At 36.0% G+C, this 15554-nt stretch overlaps 4 protein-coding genes and 5 non-coding genes across 10 annotated transcripts; 2 read left to right on the top strand and 7 right to left on the bottom strand.

The window, feature by feature from the left end:
• Positions 1-31: 31 nt before the first annotated feature.
• surf6 (surfeit 6) lies at positions 32-2604 on the bottom strand. The gene is made up of 6 exons (XM_051111178.1): positions 2540-2604; positions 2358-2405; positions 2060-2158; positions 1680-1883; positions 1504-1583; positions 32-1066 (listed from the first exon to the last, which is right to left on the bottom strand). The coding sequence occupies exons 3-6, from the start codon at positions 2151-2153 to the stop codon at positions 350-352; spliced, it is 1095 nt and encodes a 364-aa protein (XP_050967135.1). The 5' UTR covers positions 2154-2158; positions 2358-2405; positions 2540-2604; the 3' UTR covers positions 32-349.
• Positions 2596-5524, top strand: LOC127166094 (surfeit locus protein 1). Its single transcript, XM_051111179.1, has 9 exons — positions 2596-2742; positions 2852-2930; positions 3425-3552; positions 3636-3718; positions 3814-4005; positions 4716-4788; positions 4900-5062; positions 5151-5232; positions 5350-5524. Exons 1-9 carry the CDS (start codon positions 2680-2682, stop codon positions 5414-5416), a joined length of 930 nt encoding a protein of 309 aa, XP_050967136.1. The 5' UTR covers positions 2596-2679; the 3' UTR covers positions 5417-5524.
• A 1345-nt stretch (positions 5525-6869) lies between these two features.
• rpl7a (ribosomal protein L7a) lies at positions 6870-9331 on the bottom strand (the record flags this gene model as incomplete). Its single annotated transcript, XM_051109444.1, has 7 exons — positions 6870-7012; positions 7169-7238; positions 7444-7574; positions 7841-7920; positions 8168-8308; positions 8838-8987; positions 9199-9331. Coding segments are annotated over 7 exons (810 nt in total), but the record flags the coding sequence as incomplete, so codon positions are not given.
• Positions 7323-7394, bottom strand: LOC127166225 (small nucleolar RNA SNORD36). The gene has a single exon (XR_007827872.1). It is a non-coding gene; the product is annotated as a small nucleolar RNA SNORD36 (small nucleolar RNA).
• On the bottom strand, positions 7711-7787 carry LOC127166224 (small nucleolar RNA SNORD36). Its single transcript, XR_007827871.1, has one exon. It is a non-coding gene; the product is annotated as a small nucleolar RNA SNORD36 (small nucleolar RNA).
• LOC127166227 (small nucleolar RNA SNORD24) lies at positions 8457-8529 on the bottom strand. Its single transcript, XR_007827874.1, has one exon. It is a non-coding gene; the product is annotated as a small nucleolar RNA SNORD24 (small nucleolar RNA).
• Positions 9060-9131, bottom strand: LOC127166228 (small nucleolar RNA SNORD24). Its single transcript, XR_007827875.1, has one exon. It is a non-coding gene; the product is annotated as a small nucleolar RNA SNORD24 (small nucleolar RNA).
• A 68-nt stretch (positions 9332-9399) lies between the features above and the next one.
• LOC127166226 (small nucleolar RNA SNORD36) lies at positions 9400-9469 on the bottom strand. The gene has a single exon (XR_007827873.1). It is a non-coding gene; the product is annotated as a small nucleolar RNA SNORD36 (small nucleolar RNA).
• A 546-nt stretch (positions 9470-10015) lies between these two features.
• Positions 10016-15548, top strand: med22 (mediator complex subunit 22). Of its 2 annotated transcripts, XM_051111238.1 has the most exons (5): positions 10016-10254; positions 11382-11536; positions 11624-11704; positions 11783-11991; positions 14512-15548. In XM_051111238.1, the coding sequence occupies exons 2-5, from the start codon at positions 11414-11416 to the stop codon at positions 14699-14701; spliced, it is 603 nt and encodes a 200-aa protein (XP_050967195.1). In that variant the 5' UTR covers positions 10016-10254; positions 11382-11413; the 3' UTR covers positions 14702-15548. The 2 variants fall into 2 exon arrangements, with proteins under 2 accessions (XP_050967195.1, XP_050967196.1); XM_051111239.1 differs by lacking the exon at positions 14512-15548 and having other exon boundaries at positions 10036-10254; positions 11783-14107.
• Positions 15549-15554: the final 6 nt, after the last annotated feature.

Below are 15554 nucleotides of genomic sequence, written 5' to 3'. Positions count from 1 at the left end.
TACCTTGCACTGTACACCATGAATATTATTGGTTCTGGGACAAATCGCTTATGTGCCTTTATTGTAAGTCACTTTGAATAAAAGTGTCTGCTAAATGGAAGACAAATGTAGTATATGTACATAAATGTCCAAACTTGTCAGAATAAGAAAAGCACAAAATATGGACACAAAATATGCTCTTTATAAAGTTGACATCTTAAAAGTGACAACAGAAGACATTTCTTCACAATAAAAAAAAACTGTGAAAATTGTTACATTTTTTTCAGTCTCTTTCAATCCTAAAAAAAAGGCAAAGTTTTTTTTCCAAAAGCATTGCCCTCAAATCCTCACTTCTTTTCATCCTTTCTCCCTATAATTTGGCCTTCTTGAGATCCACAGGCAGTACACGACCCTTTTTCCTTGCTTTCTGTTTGCGTTTCTCCATCTTGGCATCCTTGCGTTTCTTAATATTACTCCTCCGCTTGTCTTGCCTCTTTTGCATCTTCTCCACGACCTGCTGGCTCCTCTGTAACCACTTCTTTTTTTTCTGAGCCTTCATTTTCTCCTTCTTCTTCAACGATGCTTGTAAGAGTTCCTCATTGTCTTTGATTTTCATGCCTTCAGCTTTGTAGAGAACATTGGTCCACCTCATCTTCTCTTCCTCTTTTTTTGCTTTCCCTTCGTCCTTCTCTCTAAGCTGCTCCAGGTGAGCTTTCCTCGCCTCGATGCGTGTTAAAAGCTGTTTGTAGTTCTTGCCAGTGAGCGGAGTCAGCGTTCCTTTTACTTTCTTTTTCTTTTTTTTCTCAATCAGCTTTGTTCCTTTGTCCACATAGTCTTCTCCAACCTCCATCTTGTTGAAGACTACGAAGCTCTGCTCCTTTTTGGCAGGCATGCTCGATGTAGGAGCAGCTTGCAGTTGGGGCTTTTCTGTCTCTTTGTCGTCGTCTTCTCCTGCCTGCAAAGCTGCATCATCTGCTAACTTTTTCATCCGAAACTCTTTCCTTTTCCTCTTCCGACGCTCCCTTTCTTGTTTTCGTCTTTCTCGCTTATTCTTTACCTCCTCAGAGGAGGGATCTTTAGGAGGGCCCTGGAAAAAAGCAGCCATCATTTAGCTTTTAAGAGCAATTTCTCTGACCCCTACAAGTAAACATGCAAATGTTTAAAGGGATAATTGACCCAAAAAAGAAATTTCTGTCATCATCTACTCAACCTGTATGAGTTTTACTATTCTTTTGAACACAAAAAATGATATTCTAAAGAATGATGGCAACCAAAAGTTGTTGGTACCATTGACTTCCATAGACCAGAAATGGTTTAGTTCTCCACATGTTCAAAATATCTTCTTTTGTGTTCAGAAGAATAATAAAACTTATAAAGGTTGAGGGTAAGAAAATGACAGAATGTTCATTTTTGTGTGTTCAATTCAGGTAATTCAGCATATTAACATTCCAACATTTAACAATCTTTTGACCAATATAACATTTTTAGCCAATTTCAATATTTTATTCTAACTTGAGCATGTACCTGTCCACGAGACTCTTCAATCTTCTGATGAAGTCTCTGACGAAGAATGTCTACAGCATTAAATTCCTGTGATGTTCCACCTAGCAGGAATGAATCAGTAAAAATCCATTAACATTCAACAAGAATAAAAACACACTAGATGAACTACTAATCTCTCTTCAAAAACATCTTTTTACCCTCAGACTTATTTTTTGTCTCTGAAATCCCATTCTGGACCGTTTTTCTCTGAGCTGGAGGTGCTGCAGGCTGAGTGGATTTTGGGACTGGTTTATTTTTGTTTGCACTCATGTTATCTCCTTTTGTTGGCTTTTGCTTGTTCTTGTTCTTCTTTTTCTTCTTTGGAGGAGCACCATCATTTGCCGTACTGCCTCGGAATGGAACTAAAACGGGAAATAATTAAGTATAATTAAATAATAAACTTACTTTGTTTCTTCAATGTCTGACTTTGAGAATAAAAGCTTAGAATGGATAAATAAACCAGCAATTAAAACTTGCATAACTGCTACAGGTGTCTGTTTTATATTGACTAATAAATTAATATGCAACTTTACTTTACCAAAGGGTCTTTTCTTTGGCTCTTGGTTGTGGGACACGCATACTTTACGGGTCAGTTTCTCCAGGTAATCATACTTCGCAGCAAGGCTGGCCATGTTTCCTATAATAAATAAATTAATACAAATATTTGATTCATATATTTAACATGTCATCACTATACAGCTCAAAACAACCTATTACTAACGATTTTAGCAAACTCAGGGTGCTGTGAAAGCTATACAGGATTTCATGATAACAATAACAAATATATAAATTAATGCATTTGATAAACGTAATTCGTTTGACTACGGAATATTTACCTCGCTCAATCAAAAACGTCAGTCGACTGCTGTGATGTGTTTCATCAGCTGAAAAGGTTATAAACGATTTTTTATTACCTCCTTAAAAATTACAAACCCATTCGGATAAAAGACTTTAAATGTGCACTGAATACAATAGCTCTGATAAGTTCACCAAATACAAATTCAGAAACATGCCCCACATGCGTACGATCTTGCGCATGCGCACGATGTCTCAGAATCCCCGGAAATGGTTACATTGAAAACATTCCCCCGAAAGCACAAGGCTTGTTATGTAGTCGACCTGACAGTTGCTGTTTAGGTTATAATAATTTCAGCAAACATGAGCAGTTTCAGGTTAATGCTGATGTTCTCTAATAGCACGTCTAAGATCATTCGAAGCAGTGTAAGTGCAGTTTCATTTTTTCCATCATAAAGCAGTTTGCCATTCAAATAAACTTTCTTAAAAACTCATTCTTGGCAGCTGAAGTCAAGTTTATTTGTTCTTTTCTCAGACTCTCATCTCACCAAAGAGGACCCTGTTTGTGACACGACAGGGTTTATTCAGACGTCAGGATGCTCCAGTTCTCCGGTGTAATTCTGTTTAGCTTGCTAACTTATATTATTGATATTGTCTAAACTGAATACATTACTGTTTAAAACTTGGAGGTCGGTAATAAGTCTCTTATCCTCCTCAGGGCTGTGTTTGTTTATTTAGAATACAGTACACTGTAATAATAACTTGATATCTTGATACATATTTAATTTTAATATGATTTTAACCCTGTAATGGCAAAGCTGAATTTTCAGCAGCCATCATGATCCCTTCAGAAAACATTCTAATATGCTCATTTTTGTGCTCAAGAAGCATTTATTGTTATTATCATCAACATATCAGTGTTAGATCGTCACTTTTGATCAGTCTACTGCATCCTTGCTGAATAAAATGATTAATTTCTCTAATAATAATAATGAAAAAAAGGCTGACCCGAAACGTATTAATGGTAGTATAAAATAGGTTAACAGTTAGAGTGAGTTCCTAATCGACTGGTGACTGAAATATAGCATACCTGATGCTTTTTCTATAGGTAACCTAGCCAAGTTTGGTCAACGGTCAAGTTCCACTGTTGCAGAAACGGAGAAAGGAGAAGACTCCTTCCTGAAGTGGTTTCTCTTGTTGATACCTGCGACAACCTTTTGTCTTGGAACATGGCAGGTACAGGCATGAGCTTGATGTTATCTGATGTAACTAAAACAGCAATTAGCTGTTTGTGAAAAGCCTTCCATTTGATTTTGTAGGTGAAACGCAGAAAGTGGAAGTTGGAGCTGATCCGTGAACTTAAGAGCCTGACGACCTCAGAGCCTATCCCACTGCCCGTAGAGTGAGTCTCTTTCCTAAAACGATAATCCATAACTTCTAGTGTTTATGAGATCACATGTTATGACGAAATGGTAATGTAATCTTTGTATGAAACAGTCCTATGGAAATTAAGCACCTGGAGTACAGGCGAGTAAAGGTGCGTGGACACTTTGACCACTCTAAAGAGCTGTACATCCTGCCCCGCTCCCCTGTGGACCCCGAGAGAGAGGCCCGGGAGGCAGGAAGGATTTCCTCCAGCGCTGAGAGCGGAGCTAATGTCATTACACCGTTCTACTGTACCGATCTGGGGTAAAAACACACAATTTGAATTCCACTTAAAGGGATAGTTCACCCAAAAATAGAAATTCTGTCATTAATCACTCATCCCAATGTCATTCCAAACCCATAAGACCTTCGTTCATCTTCAGAACACGAATTAAGATAGTTTTAATGGAATCCAAGAGCTTTCTAACCCTGCATAGACAGCAATGCAACTGAAAACGTAGTAAGAACATTGTTAAACCAGTTCATGTAACACCAGTGGTTCAATCGCAATTTTACGAAGCTATGAGAATACTTTTTTCAGTTTCAGCAACATTGCAGCATTGCTGTCTATGCAGGGTCAGAAAGCTCTTGGATTTCATCAAAAATATCTCTTTTTTTTTTCTTTTTAAGATTTATTTTTTAGGATAAGACAGATCATACGGGACAGGAAGTGGAGTGGAAGAGAGAGAAGGGGGTGGGGGCGGGAAAGGTCCTCGAGCCGGGATTCGAACTCGGGACACCCGTAGCACAGCGACACTGTATGTCGGCGCACTGCACACACAGCTATCGGTGCCGACATCAACAATATCTTAATTTGTGTTCCGAAGATGAACAAAATTCTCAAGGGTTTGGAACAACATGAGAGTAATAAATGACGTCATTTTCATTTTTGGTTGAACTATCCCTTTAATTACATTCACTTGCTTTGCACTCTGATGTGGGTGTGTAAAAACTTTCTGGATTATTTTTTTTAGGATGACTATCTTGGTGAACAGAGGTTATGTACCGAAAGATAAGATCAGACCAGAAACCAGGATGAAGGGACAGGTAATACTGTCTTTTTTAATCTCCCTTAATCCAGCAGATTTTTGATTCCTCATATTAATTTCTGTATTACGTTTCTTAATCTTTATAAATGTTACAAATATTTTCTAAAAGGTGACTGAAGATGTGGATCTTGTTGGTGTGGTGCGTTTAACTGAGCAGAGGAAACCATTCGTCCCTCAAAATAATGTGGAGGCAAATAGGTGGCACTATCGTGATCTGGAGGCCATGGCGAAGATCACTGGTGCTGAGGAAATCTTCATCGATGCTGTGTTTGGTCAGAGCTGCTCTTTAATACTAATGTTTGGTGACTGTATGGTGTATAAACTTATATGTGTCTGTTAAAATCTTGTTTTTTCATTCAGACAGCACAATACCTGGTGGGCCAATAGGAGGGCAGACAAGAGTGACCTTGAGGAATGAACACATGCAATATATCATCACATGGTCTGAATTTTTTTTTATTCAAATCCCGCATTGCTATTGAATTGAAATAGAAATGTAGGAACTATTTGATTGTAAAGATGAGCATGATGTGAACTGTTATTTGTTCTTTTCTTTTAGGTATGGATTGTGTGCTGCTACCTCCTACATGTGGTATGCAAAATTCATTAAGCGTATTGCTTTATAGGATATATTCAGCACTTCACCTTTATGGAATATATGGTTTAGAATAATCAAGCTCTTATGTTAAACTCTGTACTGTTAATAAAAACATGGATTTGTCTAAAACAGTACTAAGAGTGTTTGTGCATGTGTATTACTTTAATGCATTACTTCGATACAAAGGTTTGTCAAAGGAAATCTAGCCTTAACAGTAATTGTTCTCAACCAGGGGGGCATAGGATTACCTAAGTGTTAAAGAAATAAAATACTAGAAATAAAATTAGACTGAAATCACCCCCCTACACCCAGTCAATGTTTTTTTATTGAAAAACATATTAGGAGAGCAGATCAAAATCTCATGTCAAACACAAAATAAGTTGTTTTAAACATCACTGTTTTGTTAGTTTTTAAAAATGTAGAAACACCAAAGGAAGTATCTAAACAAATAAGGGGGGCTTTCAAATATTGTGTTGGAAAAATGAGAAGGCTTTGAGTCCCCTGCTTATGGTTCAATTTAAATTTCATTACCTATTAGTTACACATTTGGAAAACAGCTAATAATCTTTCTTAAATTGATTTTAACTCTTAAGGGACAGATTTACAAAAAGCTTGTGCCAGTGCAAACCGTCTTTTGGTGTTAAAATAGTATTGTCAGGATTTACTAAAGACATGCAGTGAAGAATTAGCGCTGAAAAGGCACAGACAGTTATTTCCACCTTATTGAACATGCATTTGTAAGTTACTGGTATTTCGCCATTATTTAACACCCCCCAAAAAAAAGGATATCTTAAAGCAGGTGCTAATTTGCACTCGTCATTATGGAAATTACCTGGCTGCGTCTGTGTTCTTTATTTGTGACCCTGGAGCATCTTAAGTTGCTGGGGTATATTTGTAGCAATAGCCAAAAATATATTGTATGGGTCAAAATTATTGATTTTTCTTTCATGCCAAAAATAATTTGGAAATTAAATAATCATATTCCATTAAGATATTTTGTAAAATTCCTACTGTAAATACATCAAAACATAATTTGATTAGTAATATGCATTAAGAACTTCATTTGGACAACTTTAAAGGTGATTTAAATTTCTTTGCACCATCAGATTCCAGGTTTTCAAATAGCTGTATCTCGGTCAAATATGGTCCCATCCTAACAAACCATGCATCAATGGAGAGCTTTCAGCTTTCATGATGTATAAATCTCAATTTCCAAAAAATTACCCTAATGACAGGTTTTGTGGGTCACATTTTTGCACATTGTCAGTAGATCATATGCAGAATCTTCCCCTCCCATCTTTGTTTTTTTTTGGAATTGCTAACACTAATTTGCCCTGTTTAGTAAAATCTGGCCCTAAATCTACGTTTAGAATTGTGTTCTAATTGCATGTATTGTCTTATTGGGCTTAAGCTAAAAAATAATAATAATAATAATAATAATAATAATAGAAATGTAAAAAGAATAAGTCAAACTCAAGCCATTTTTGTGGGAACCTTATTTATTAAACAAGACAGGAGCTCAACCCAGTTTGGTAGCCAGCTCCTTGGCCTTTGCCTTCTCGATTTTAGTAATACGAGCAGTTGACTTGGGACCCAGGACGTTGCCTCCCCAGTGACGACGGATCTAAAGAGAGAATTGAAATGAGAGAAACAAAGATTAAAATTACATTTAGACATCAATCAGGAGAAGTTGTAAAAGTTAGGCTAATTAAAACAATGTCATCAAATAAATCGATAAATCCGTGTCAGAACTGATAACCACTACAGCCAATAAACTGACCTCCTCATATCTGTCATTGTAGTTGGTCTTGATGGCCTCAACCAGTTTAGCAAGAGCTGCTTTGTCTTCGCTGAAGATGGGAAGACAAAAACAAGTGTTACTCACCAAGGTCTTGAGTCCATAATGCCCAAATAACTAATCAGCTGCAAATCATTTTGCTCAGGGTTAAAAAGCTCATTTGAAACCACACGGTTGTTCAGTTGAAGAAATTCAGACATCATAGCCATAAGATGTGCAGAACAGGAAAGTAAAACAAGAATGTGTGCGTTACTCACGGGTTGGTCTGTGTGAAAGCAACAGACGTGCAGGTCTTTCTGTGCACCAGTCTGCCCAGTCTGGCCTTGCCCTTGACGATGCAGTATGGGACACCCATCTTACGGCACAGAGCAGGCAAGAAAACAACCAGCTACAAAAAGAACAAATCAATTACACATCAATGTCCATCCCCACATTCAGCAGTACAATGCAAACTACACAAATCAAAGCAGAAACCAAAATTCTGAAAATAAAGTTACAAAAATGCTCCCGCAAGACAAGTGGTTGTTGCTCAGGGTTAAAAAGCTCGTATTTTTGATCTTCAGTTTGAACTCAGGTGAAGAAATTCAAGACATCATTGCAGACAACCACAACATGACTTAGGACAAGATATCTATATCCTGTAGAAAAACTCACCTCAATGGGATCCACATCGTGAGCAATAACAACCAGCTGTGCCTTCTTGCTCTCCACTAGTGTGGTCACTGTGTTCACACCTGAGGAGGTGACACAAAAAAAAAAAAAAAAAAAAAAAAAAAAAAAAAAATTAATATAGTCCAGACAAGTTTTCCAAATCTAAAATGACAAAGTTCATTTATATTAAAACAGAAGTACCAGAGGTACATATCAGAAAGATCATTAATTATCGTCTTGGACATAGTGTGAGCCTTAAAGTCAAAAAGGTTGAGAACAATGGAAAAAGCAAAGGTTGGACCTTTCAGTATCTTCAAGGAAAAGACCCACCTGCACGGAGGACTGGTGGCCTCTTAGTGGGCACGTCTCCCTTTCCAGCAGCCTTCTGTTCAGCACGAGCCAGAAGTCTCTGTTTCTTCTCCTGCTTGGTCTCAGGCCTGTACTTGTGGGCCAGCTTGAAAAGCTGGGTAGCTTCAGAAAGATTTCAAAAGTGTTAAAAATGTAACACTCCCCCAATAAGCACTTTAACAATCATAATCCCAGAACGACCTCAACGTTAACATCACTAATTTTACAGTACAATCCAAGTTGAATTTTAAGTAGGAATAATACACAACAGTGCATCAGTGATCTTGGTGGTAAGTGTCAGCACTGACTTTTCAGATAGCAAATATATTTTCACATCATCTGCACATTCACAAAAGCCTAAAAAGTATTTAGAGGTCAACCAACAAGTTGTTTCCAATGATTAATCAGTACTGATATTTGCTTTGTAGAATTAACTGTTAAAATTTTTTTTTTTACCTCCTCTGTAAGATAAACAATATACTCATGGTTCCTTCACTATTGCTAATTTTCTAATTAAATGAAGCATCTTACAAGCAAGCACATTTTTGGTCATTTTATGATTTAAAACTCAATTGGTTAACAACAAAATTCACTACTGGTCAACCTCTACAAGCACTGTTGTATGAACAGCAAGAGACCCAGAATAACTCACCAGTCTGGCGGTCCAGAGCCTGGGTGAACTGATTGATCGCAGGGGGAACCTTCAGACGCTTGTAGAGAATGGCCCGCTGGCGCTGCAGCCGGATGTAACGTGGCCATTTCACGAATCGGGTCAGATCCCGCTTCGGCTGGATGTCCTGACCTGTATATTAAAGTGTATGACTTTCATTAGCATTAGAGTCATCAAATCATCATTTAGTTTCCAGACATAATGTGCATCAGCGATCTTGGTGGAAGATTGTCTGCATTGCTGTTAAGATAGCAAATATTCATAACATCATCTGCACTTATTTGACGGTTACACTTTAAATGACTGAGGATTCAATCTCATCTGTGCTACAGGCGTTACTCACCAATGCCAAAGTTCTTGGGCCTCTTCTCAAACAGGGGATTCACGACTTTCTTGGCCTCATGCTTCTTGGCCACTGAAGGGGCTGGTGCCACCTTCTTCCCCTTAGCCTTTTTTCCCTTAGGCTGTGGAGAGATTCACAACAATATTTGAGTTCATCATCCAAAACGAGCAGAAAGTTCAACAGAAATAACATTTTGTGGCTCATGCTCAGTTTTAAAAAGATGGGTTCTACACAGAAAGTTCAGGTGAAGAAATTCAAGACATCACTGCAAAAGCCAAAAACAAACAAAAAACAAAAAAAAAGCCCACACTACTAGTCAAAACACAGCAACTTATGGTGCGACATGCGTTGGAGCAAGTCAACGTAGCATCTCAAAAACACACGTTTACTCTACAACATCGCATTTTCACTAATTATAATTAGCAATTGTTAATTGACCAACAGGTGTGCAATAGTGTAAAATACAACAGCGCTTTTGTGTTATAATAAGCACCAGCGGTTATCCGATTCATTTTTGGCCTACAAACCAGTCCGCTAATCGATTAGCATTCGCGTTGGAGCCAATGTCTAATTGTTTCATAATAATAAACATGTTTTTAAAAACATGTATAGTCACGTAAGTCCGTATTAAAACTACGGGTACTAAGATTTAAGGACTTACGGTCTAACGGCGCCACATCTCGAGGCGTCAGTGCTGACAGTAAGCGGACACTACACAGCTCACAAAAGTTCTCATAATTCTTCATCTAAATACTTAAAATGATCGCAATTTTCGTTCAGAGAGCAAGCGTTGGTACTTTATTTTCCATAACTGATATTTTATGAGTCCTAGAATACACTACAAAACAGGATGCTAAAGGATTTTAAGAAAGTAAAGGCTTCCCAGTCAAAACCATCAGACACTCACCATGTTGGTTCAGACGGAAAGGAAGAAGAAAAGGATTGTGGGACATATAACTGCCGCGACATTTGGTAATGACATCATCTGTACGCGACAGAACAAAAGACGGAGGCTTATGTTTAGTTTGAAGAGATTTTAAATGAATGCTTGCAGGTGTAAGTAGCGATTTAATTACTTTTAAGTTATAAGAGCAACACAGTTTTTTTTACATCATTAATTATTAATACGTGCGGTTTAGTAATACAACTCTGCGCTTTTTAGTTTTAGCGTCTGGGAGAAAAACAAAATGTCGAATGTTGATTAACTTGTGCTTTATTCGTAAAATAGAAATTTTCACCGATAAAAAGAAGTTATTAAGAAAACATGCGTCACCATCACGACTTGCATTTGTTCAATGTAATTGATCTTATAAACATACAAATAAAACGGTGTTTACAAATGTATAGTGTGAAATGTAAAAGCTGACTAACTTACCTAGAATTAATTAATGCTAACTATTACTACCAGTCAAAAAAATTTGAACAGTAAGATTTTTAATGTTTTTTTAAAGATAACTTCTGCTCACCAAGCCTGCCTTCATTTGATTTCAAATACAGCAAATGTAGTGTTATATTAGTATTAGTAAACTTAGTTCATAATATGCTGATTTGCTGTTTAAGAAACATTTATTAATATTATTATCAATATTTGAAAATGGTATAGTTATAGTTTTTATTATTATAATTATATCTTTTCAGGATTCTTTGGTGAACAGAAAGATCCAAAGGTCAGCATTTATCTGAAATAAAAAGCCTTTGTAATATTATACACTGTAACATTAAAGACATTTATAATATTACAAAAGATTTCTATTTCAGATAAATGCTGATCTTATGAACTTTTTTTATTCATCAAAGAAACCTGAAAAAATTGTATTCTGCTGTTTTCAACATAAAAATACTAATAATGACGATAATAAATGTTTTTTGAGCAGCAAATCAGAATATTAGAATGATTTCTGAAGGATCATGTGACTGGAGTAATGATGCTAAAAATTCAGCTTAGAAATCGCAAGAATAAATTACATTTCAAAATGTATTCAAATAGAAAACAGTTATTTTAAATAGTAAAAATATGTCACTTTTTTTTTTTTTTTTTTTTTTTTTAACTGTACTTTGAATCAAATAAATGCAGGCTTGGTGAGCAGAAGAGACTGTGCCTGCAGTTAGGTTGTGTAAAAGTAGTGGTTTGTGTGATAACCAATTGTAATTCTAACAGTAATGTCTTGATTCTGATCCTTTAGCACTGAGTCAAGTGTGACTGAAGAGCTTTAAGATGGCCACACAGAGAGTCCTTCCGCAAAGCAAGGAAACTCTTCTGCAGAACTACAATAAGAGACTTAAAGATGACATCAGGTCAATTCTAGACAATTTTACAGAAATAATCAAAACTGCGAAGGTATGGAGGCATGCATTTTGCTGTTTGACGTTCACATCAATATGATTTAGCTACACTGGGATGATAATCCTGTCATATCATCAACAGGTGGAAGATGAGACTCAGGTTTCCAGAGCGACACAAGCTGAGCAGGACCACTATGAAATGCACGTGCGAGCTGCCAACATTGTAAGGTTTACAGTGATAGTATGATAATGAATAGATATATTAGACTTGGTTGACTTTTCTATGTTTAATGTGTCTTAGGTACGTGCAGGAGAGTCTCTCATGAAGCTGGTCTCAGACCTGAAGCAGTTCCTCATCCTAAATGACTTTCCTTCTGTCAATGAGGCCATCAATCAACGCAACCAGCAGCTGCGCACGCTGCAGGAAGAGTGCGACAAGAAGCTCATCTCCCTGCGTGATGAGATTGCCATCGACCTGTATGAGCTCGAGGAAGAGTATTACTCCTCCAGGTACAAATAGACCAGTGATCCCAAACGTGTGCAGTCACCTCTGCCTTCCCTTGCTTACCAACGCCATAAATGTGATGCATATGTACATCATAAGAACATAACACAGGGTGATTCATGGAGCTAAAGTTATTTTTAACTTGCACAATCAATTTTAGGCTCCAGCCGGTTTTCATTTTACTAAAATATCATGTGCTAACCATGTTGGTATGCTATTTGTTTGATTACACCATCCCAGTGTGGTCCTCCATACACATAGTCATATCATACCATTGTGCCTTAATAAGAGTGTTCATTCTTGCAGGTAATGAGTGCATTCACCCAGCTTGTAACATATTAAGAGTCACTTACAATTTAGATACTGTAGGCCCTTGGGTTTTATTGCACTTGTCATATTAATAACAAGCAAGACATCATATCTTTTCCTGCTATGCTTCTAATATGGCAAATACACTACCAGTCAAAAGTTTTTGAACAGGAAGTAAAAACAGTAAAATATATTTTTACTATTTAAAAGAACTGATTTCTGTTTGAATCTGTTTTGAAATTTAATTTATTCCTGTGATTTCAAAGCTGAATTTTCAGCATCATTACTCCAGTCACATGATCCTTCAGAAATCATTCTAATATTTTGGTTTGCTGCTCAAAAAACATTTATTGTAATTATTACATTGAAAACAGCTGAGTAGAATTTTTTTTCAGATTTCTTTGATGAATGAAAGGTTCAGAAGAACAGCAATTATCTGAAATAGAAATCTTTTGTAACACTATAAATGTTTTTATCATCACTTTTGACCCATTGAAAGCATCCTTGCTAAATAAAAGTATTAGTTTCTTCAATTCTTTCCCAAAAAATATACTGACTCTAAGCTTTTTAGTGGTATAGTGTGTAATGTTACAAAAGCTTTTTATTTCAAAGAATTCTGAAAAAATACTCAACTGTTTTAAATATTGATAATTATTAATAATAATAATGAATGTTTGTTCAGCATATTATAATGATTTCTGAATGATCATGTGACACTGAAGACTGTAGTAATGATGCTGAAATTTTAGCTTTGATCACAGGAATAAAATACATTTTAAAATATATTCAAACAGAAAGCAGTTATTTTAAATTGTAAAAACATTTCACAACATTACTGCTTTTGCTGTATTTTGGATCAAACAAATGCAAATTTTGTTGATCAGTTAACAAAAAAAACATACAAATCTTACTGTTCAAAAACTTTTGACTGGTAGTGAATATAATGGAAAATCTATATATTCATATTGTCATGTTCATCCATATTGTAGTCACACCAAAGACATTATTAAGCACTTTAAGTGTAACTGGTTTTGCACGAGAAAAACCATTTGTTATACAAATATAAGTGCATGTAAGTAACCCCCCCCCCCCTCCCCAGGTGCCTTAAACAGTTATGTTTTGGAAGATTTATTTGCAGTCAGTATGTGTATTTAGTCTTATTAGTGGTGCTGTTTGAATTTAATTTTTATAGAGATTAAGGGTAAATCAAAATCTTTATTGCTGTTGAGAGATTTTTAAATAAATTTAAGCTGTCTTTGAAGCACACCAGTATAAACATTAATAGTTCTATGTGAAGAGACACTATGGAAATTTTTTTAAATAAATTTTTACATTTTTTAAAGAAAAATGTACCTGCAAATCTAAATTTGATATTGGATTAGGCACAATAATGTTGGATGCCATACTTAGTGGTGAGCTGCAAAATGCAAAGCACTTTAGAATTTGTAAAAAATAAAGACTACAGGGTGCCATATGTATTGTAAAATTATTTTAAAGAATCATATTAATTAGCTTACTGGAAGAAAATCGTTTGTCATGAGTTTTTCACTGTATATTCTCTGTTAAACGAATTGAAGTTTGTGTAACCTGGGAAGATATTTTAGCTTATATGTGTCATGTTCAAAATGTAATATTTATCATTTATGGAGTGTTTGAAATTGCACTACACTGTGTTTCTGTGGTGACATATTTAGTAAAAACAGTGTTGGTCACATTAGTACTTGTACAAAATGTTTTTTCCACAAACCATCTGGTCATTTCAAATTTCATAAATAAACCAGAGACAAATAGAGTACATTTAGTGTCTGATTTATTATTTGCTCACCTCTGATTTGGAATTTATTTTCTGCCTCTGCTGAGTGCATAATCTAAATTCTCTGTTGCTTATAGCCTTTTGCTTTATATCTGTTGAGCAATTCTATTACTAGAAACTACACACATTTGTTCAATGCACAGAAAGACAACGAACAGAAGAGTAATGTCATGTGACCACACGATTCCAGTAGCAATCCTGAAATAATGCTTTTCACAACTTGCTTTCCCTGCTTGTGCTTTCTTTCCCAGTTCCTTCATATGCTGTGTGAGTTTGCTTTTGTAATGAGTGAATGAACATTTATCATCCATACTCCTAACGGATTATTGGGTGCTTTTAGGCAGAAGTGGACAGAAGAAATGTTAGTTTGTGTGTAACGTGTGTGTGTGTATAACATTTCTAGCTGTGGACAGTGGGATGGTGTTGAGTTGCCACTTTGTGAGGCCTTTCATCGGCAGGACAGTTGGGGGTCCCCTGAGACGACCTCTGATCCCTCGTGTGCCAACCCAGAAGATTCAGACCACTTGGGAACCCAGGAGTCCATGCAGCGTCACCTAAACAGCCACGGCAGCAGCACTAGTGAGCAGTCGTGAAATAGCGGAGGCTTCCTTCATGGACCGGTTAGATTACACAGCTAAGCAATTTGCTATCACAATACGCCCATCTTAAACCTCAAGGTGCAAACTGCAAATCTAGACAACTACTTGAATAGATGATGTGATTTTTGTCCCGCAAATATGACACTGAATTGAGAACATTTCTATGAATTTTTTTCTTAATCGTAGTTGCTACATTGGTATAATGAAGTGTTTGTCTGTCTGTTTATTGGTTTAATGTCTCTTTGAGTAATATTATAACTATTCTATACTTTCATTATTGTTCTGAAAAAAAAAATAGATTAGGTAATTGAACAACTTGTTTAAGCAAGTGGTGTTTTGGATGCTAAAAGAAAAGATTTTCTGTAAACACCTGCATACATTTCGAAGGAGCTAGCAAACCTAGCTCCTCTATTTAAGTAATAAAATACACTGTTGTATGTTATATAGTATATATGAACTGTAATGCTATTCACTTTTTCAAAATGTGACTGCCAAGGAAGTGTTCTCTTTTTGTCTTTTTTTCTTTTACATGTGTATTTTTATTGCTGTGCTACCTTAGGACAACCTTTCCGATTTAGGTTGTTAACAAACATCCAAGGACAAACCTAAAAGGAAAGGTAATATGTTGTAACTCTAATAGAGGTTAGAATATTTCTTTTGTCATTTAATTAGCAAAGTCTGTAGAATAAAAATAACCTTTAATAAAACAACAATGTTTATTAATATAAAGTAATAAATCAATTCTGTTGAATTGTTCCACAAACTGAAACACACATTATAATACATCAACATGTTGCAGAGTGCATAATTATGAAACCAAAATGTTCTTCTACTTCATAAAGTTTAG

The sequence above is a fragment of the Labeo rohita genome, chromosome 5 (genome assembly GCF_022985175.1).
Source record: "Labeo rohita strain BAU-BD-2019 chromosome 5, IGBB_LRoh.1.0, whole genome shotgun sequence".
NCBI lineage: Eukaryota > Metazoa > Chordata > Actinopteri > Cypriniformes > Cyprinidae > Labeo > Labeo rohita.
Note: the sequence above shows the minus strand (reverse complement) of the source record. Positions and strands in the feature narration are given on the sequence as shown.

What these genes read in the sequence shown, in the direction of transcription:
- surf6 (XM_051111178.1), bottom strand. Translation starts at nt 2,153, where the DNA reads ATGGCCAGCCTTGCTGCGAAGTATGATTACCTGGAGAAACTGACCCGT. An exon ending in GCCAAAGAAAAGACCCTTTG is followed by an intron (nt 1,884 to 2,059) that starts GTAAAGTAAAGT and finishes TTCCCGTTTTAG; the next exon opens with TTCCATTCCGAGGCAGTACG. An exon ending in TTGAAGAGTCTCGTGGACAG is followed by an intron (nt 1,067 to 1,503) that starts GTACATGCTCAA and finishes GCTTTTTTCCAG; the next exon opens with GGCCCTCCTAAAGATCCCTC.
- LOC127166094 (XM_051111179.1), top strand. Translation starts at nt 2,680, where the DNA reads ATGAGCAGTTTCAGGTTAATGCTGATGTTCTCTAATAGCACGTCTAAG. An exon ending in GGATGCTCCAGTTCTCCGGT is followed by an intron (nt 2,931 to 3,424) that starts GTAATTCTGTTT and finishes CTTTTTCTATAG; the next exon opens with GTAACCTAGCCAAGTTTGGT. An exon ending in AAACCAGGATGAAGGGACAG is followed by an intron (nt 4,789 to 4,899) that starts GTAATACTGTCT and finishes ATTTTCTAAAAG; the next exon opens with GTGACTGAAGATGTGGATCT.
- med22 (XM_051111238.1), top strand. Translation starts at nt 11,414, where the DNA reads ATGGCCACACAGAGAGTCCTTCCGCAAAGCAAGGAAACTCTTCTGCAG. An exon ending in AAATAATCAAAACTGCGAAG is followed by an intron (nt 11,537 to 11,623) that starts GTATGGAGGCAT and finishes TATCATCAACAG; the next exon opens with GTGGAAGATGAGACTCAGGT. An exon ending in ACGTGCGAGCTGCCAACATT is followed by an intron (nt 11,705 to 11,782) that starts GTAAGGTTTACA and finishes AATGTGTCTTAG; the next exon opens with GTACGTGCAGGAGAGTCTCT.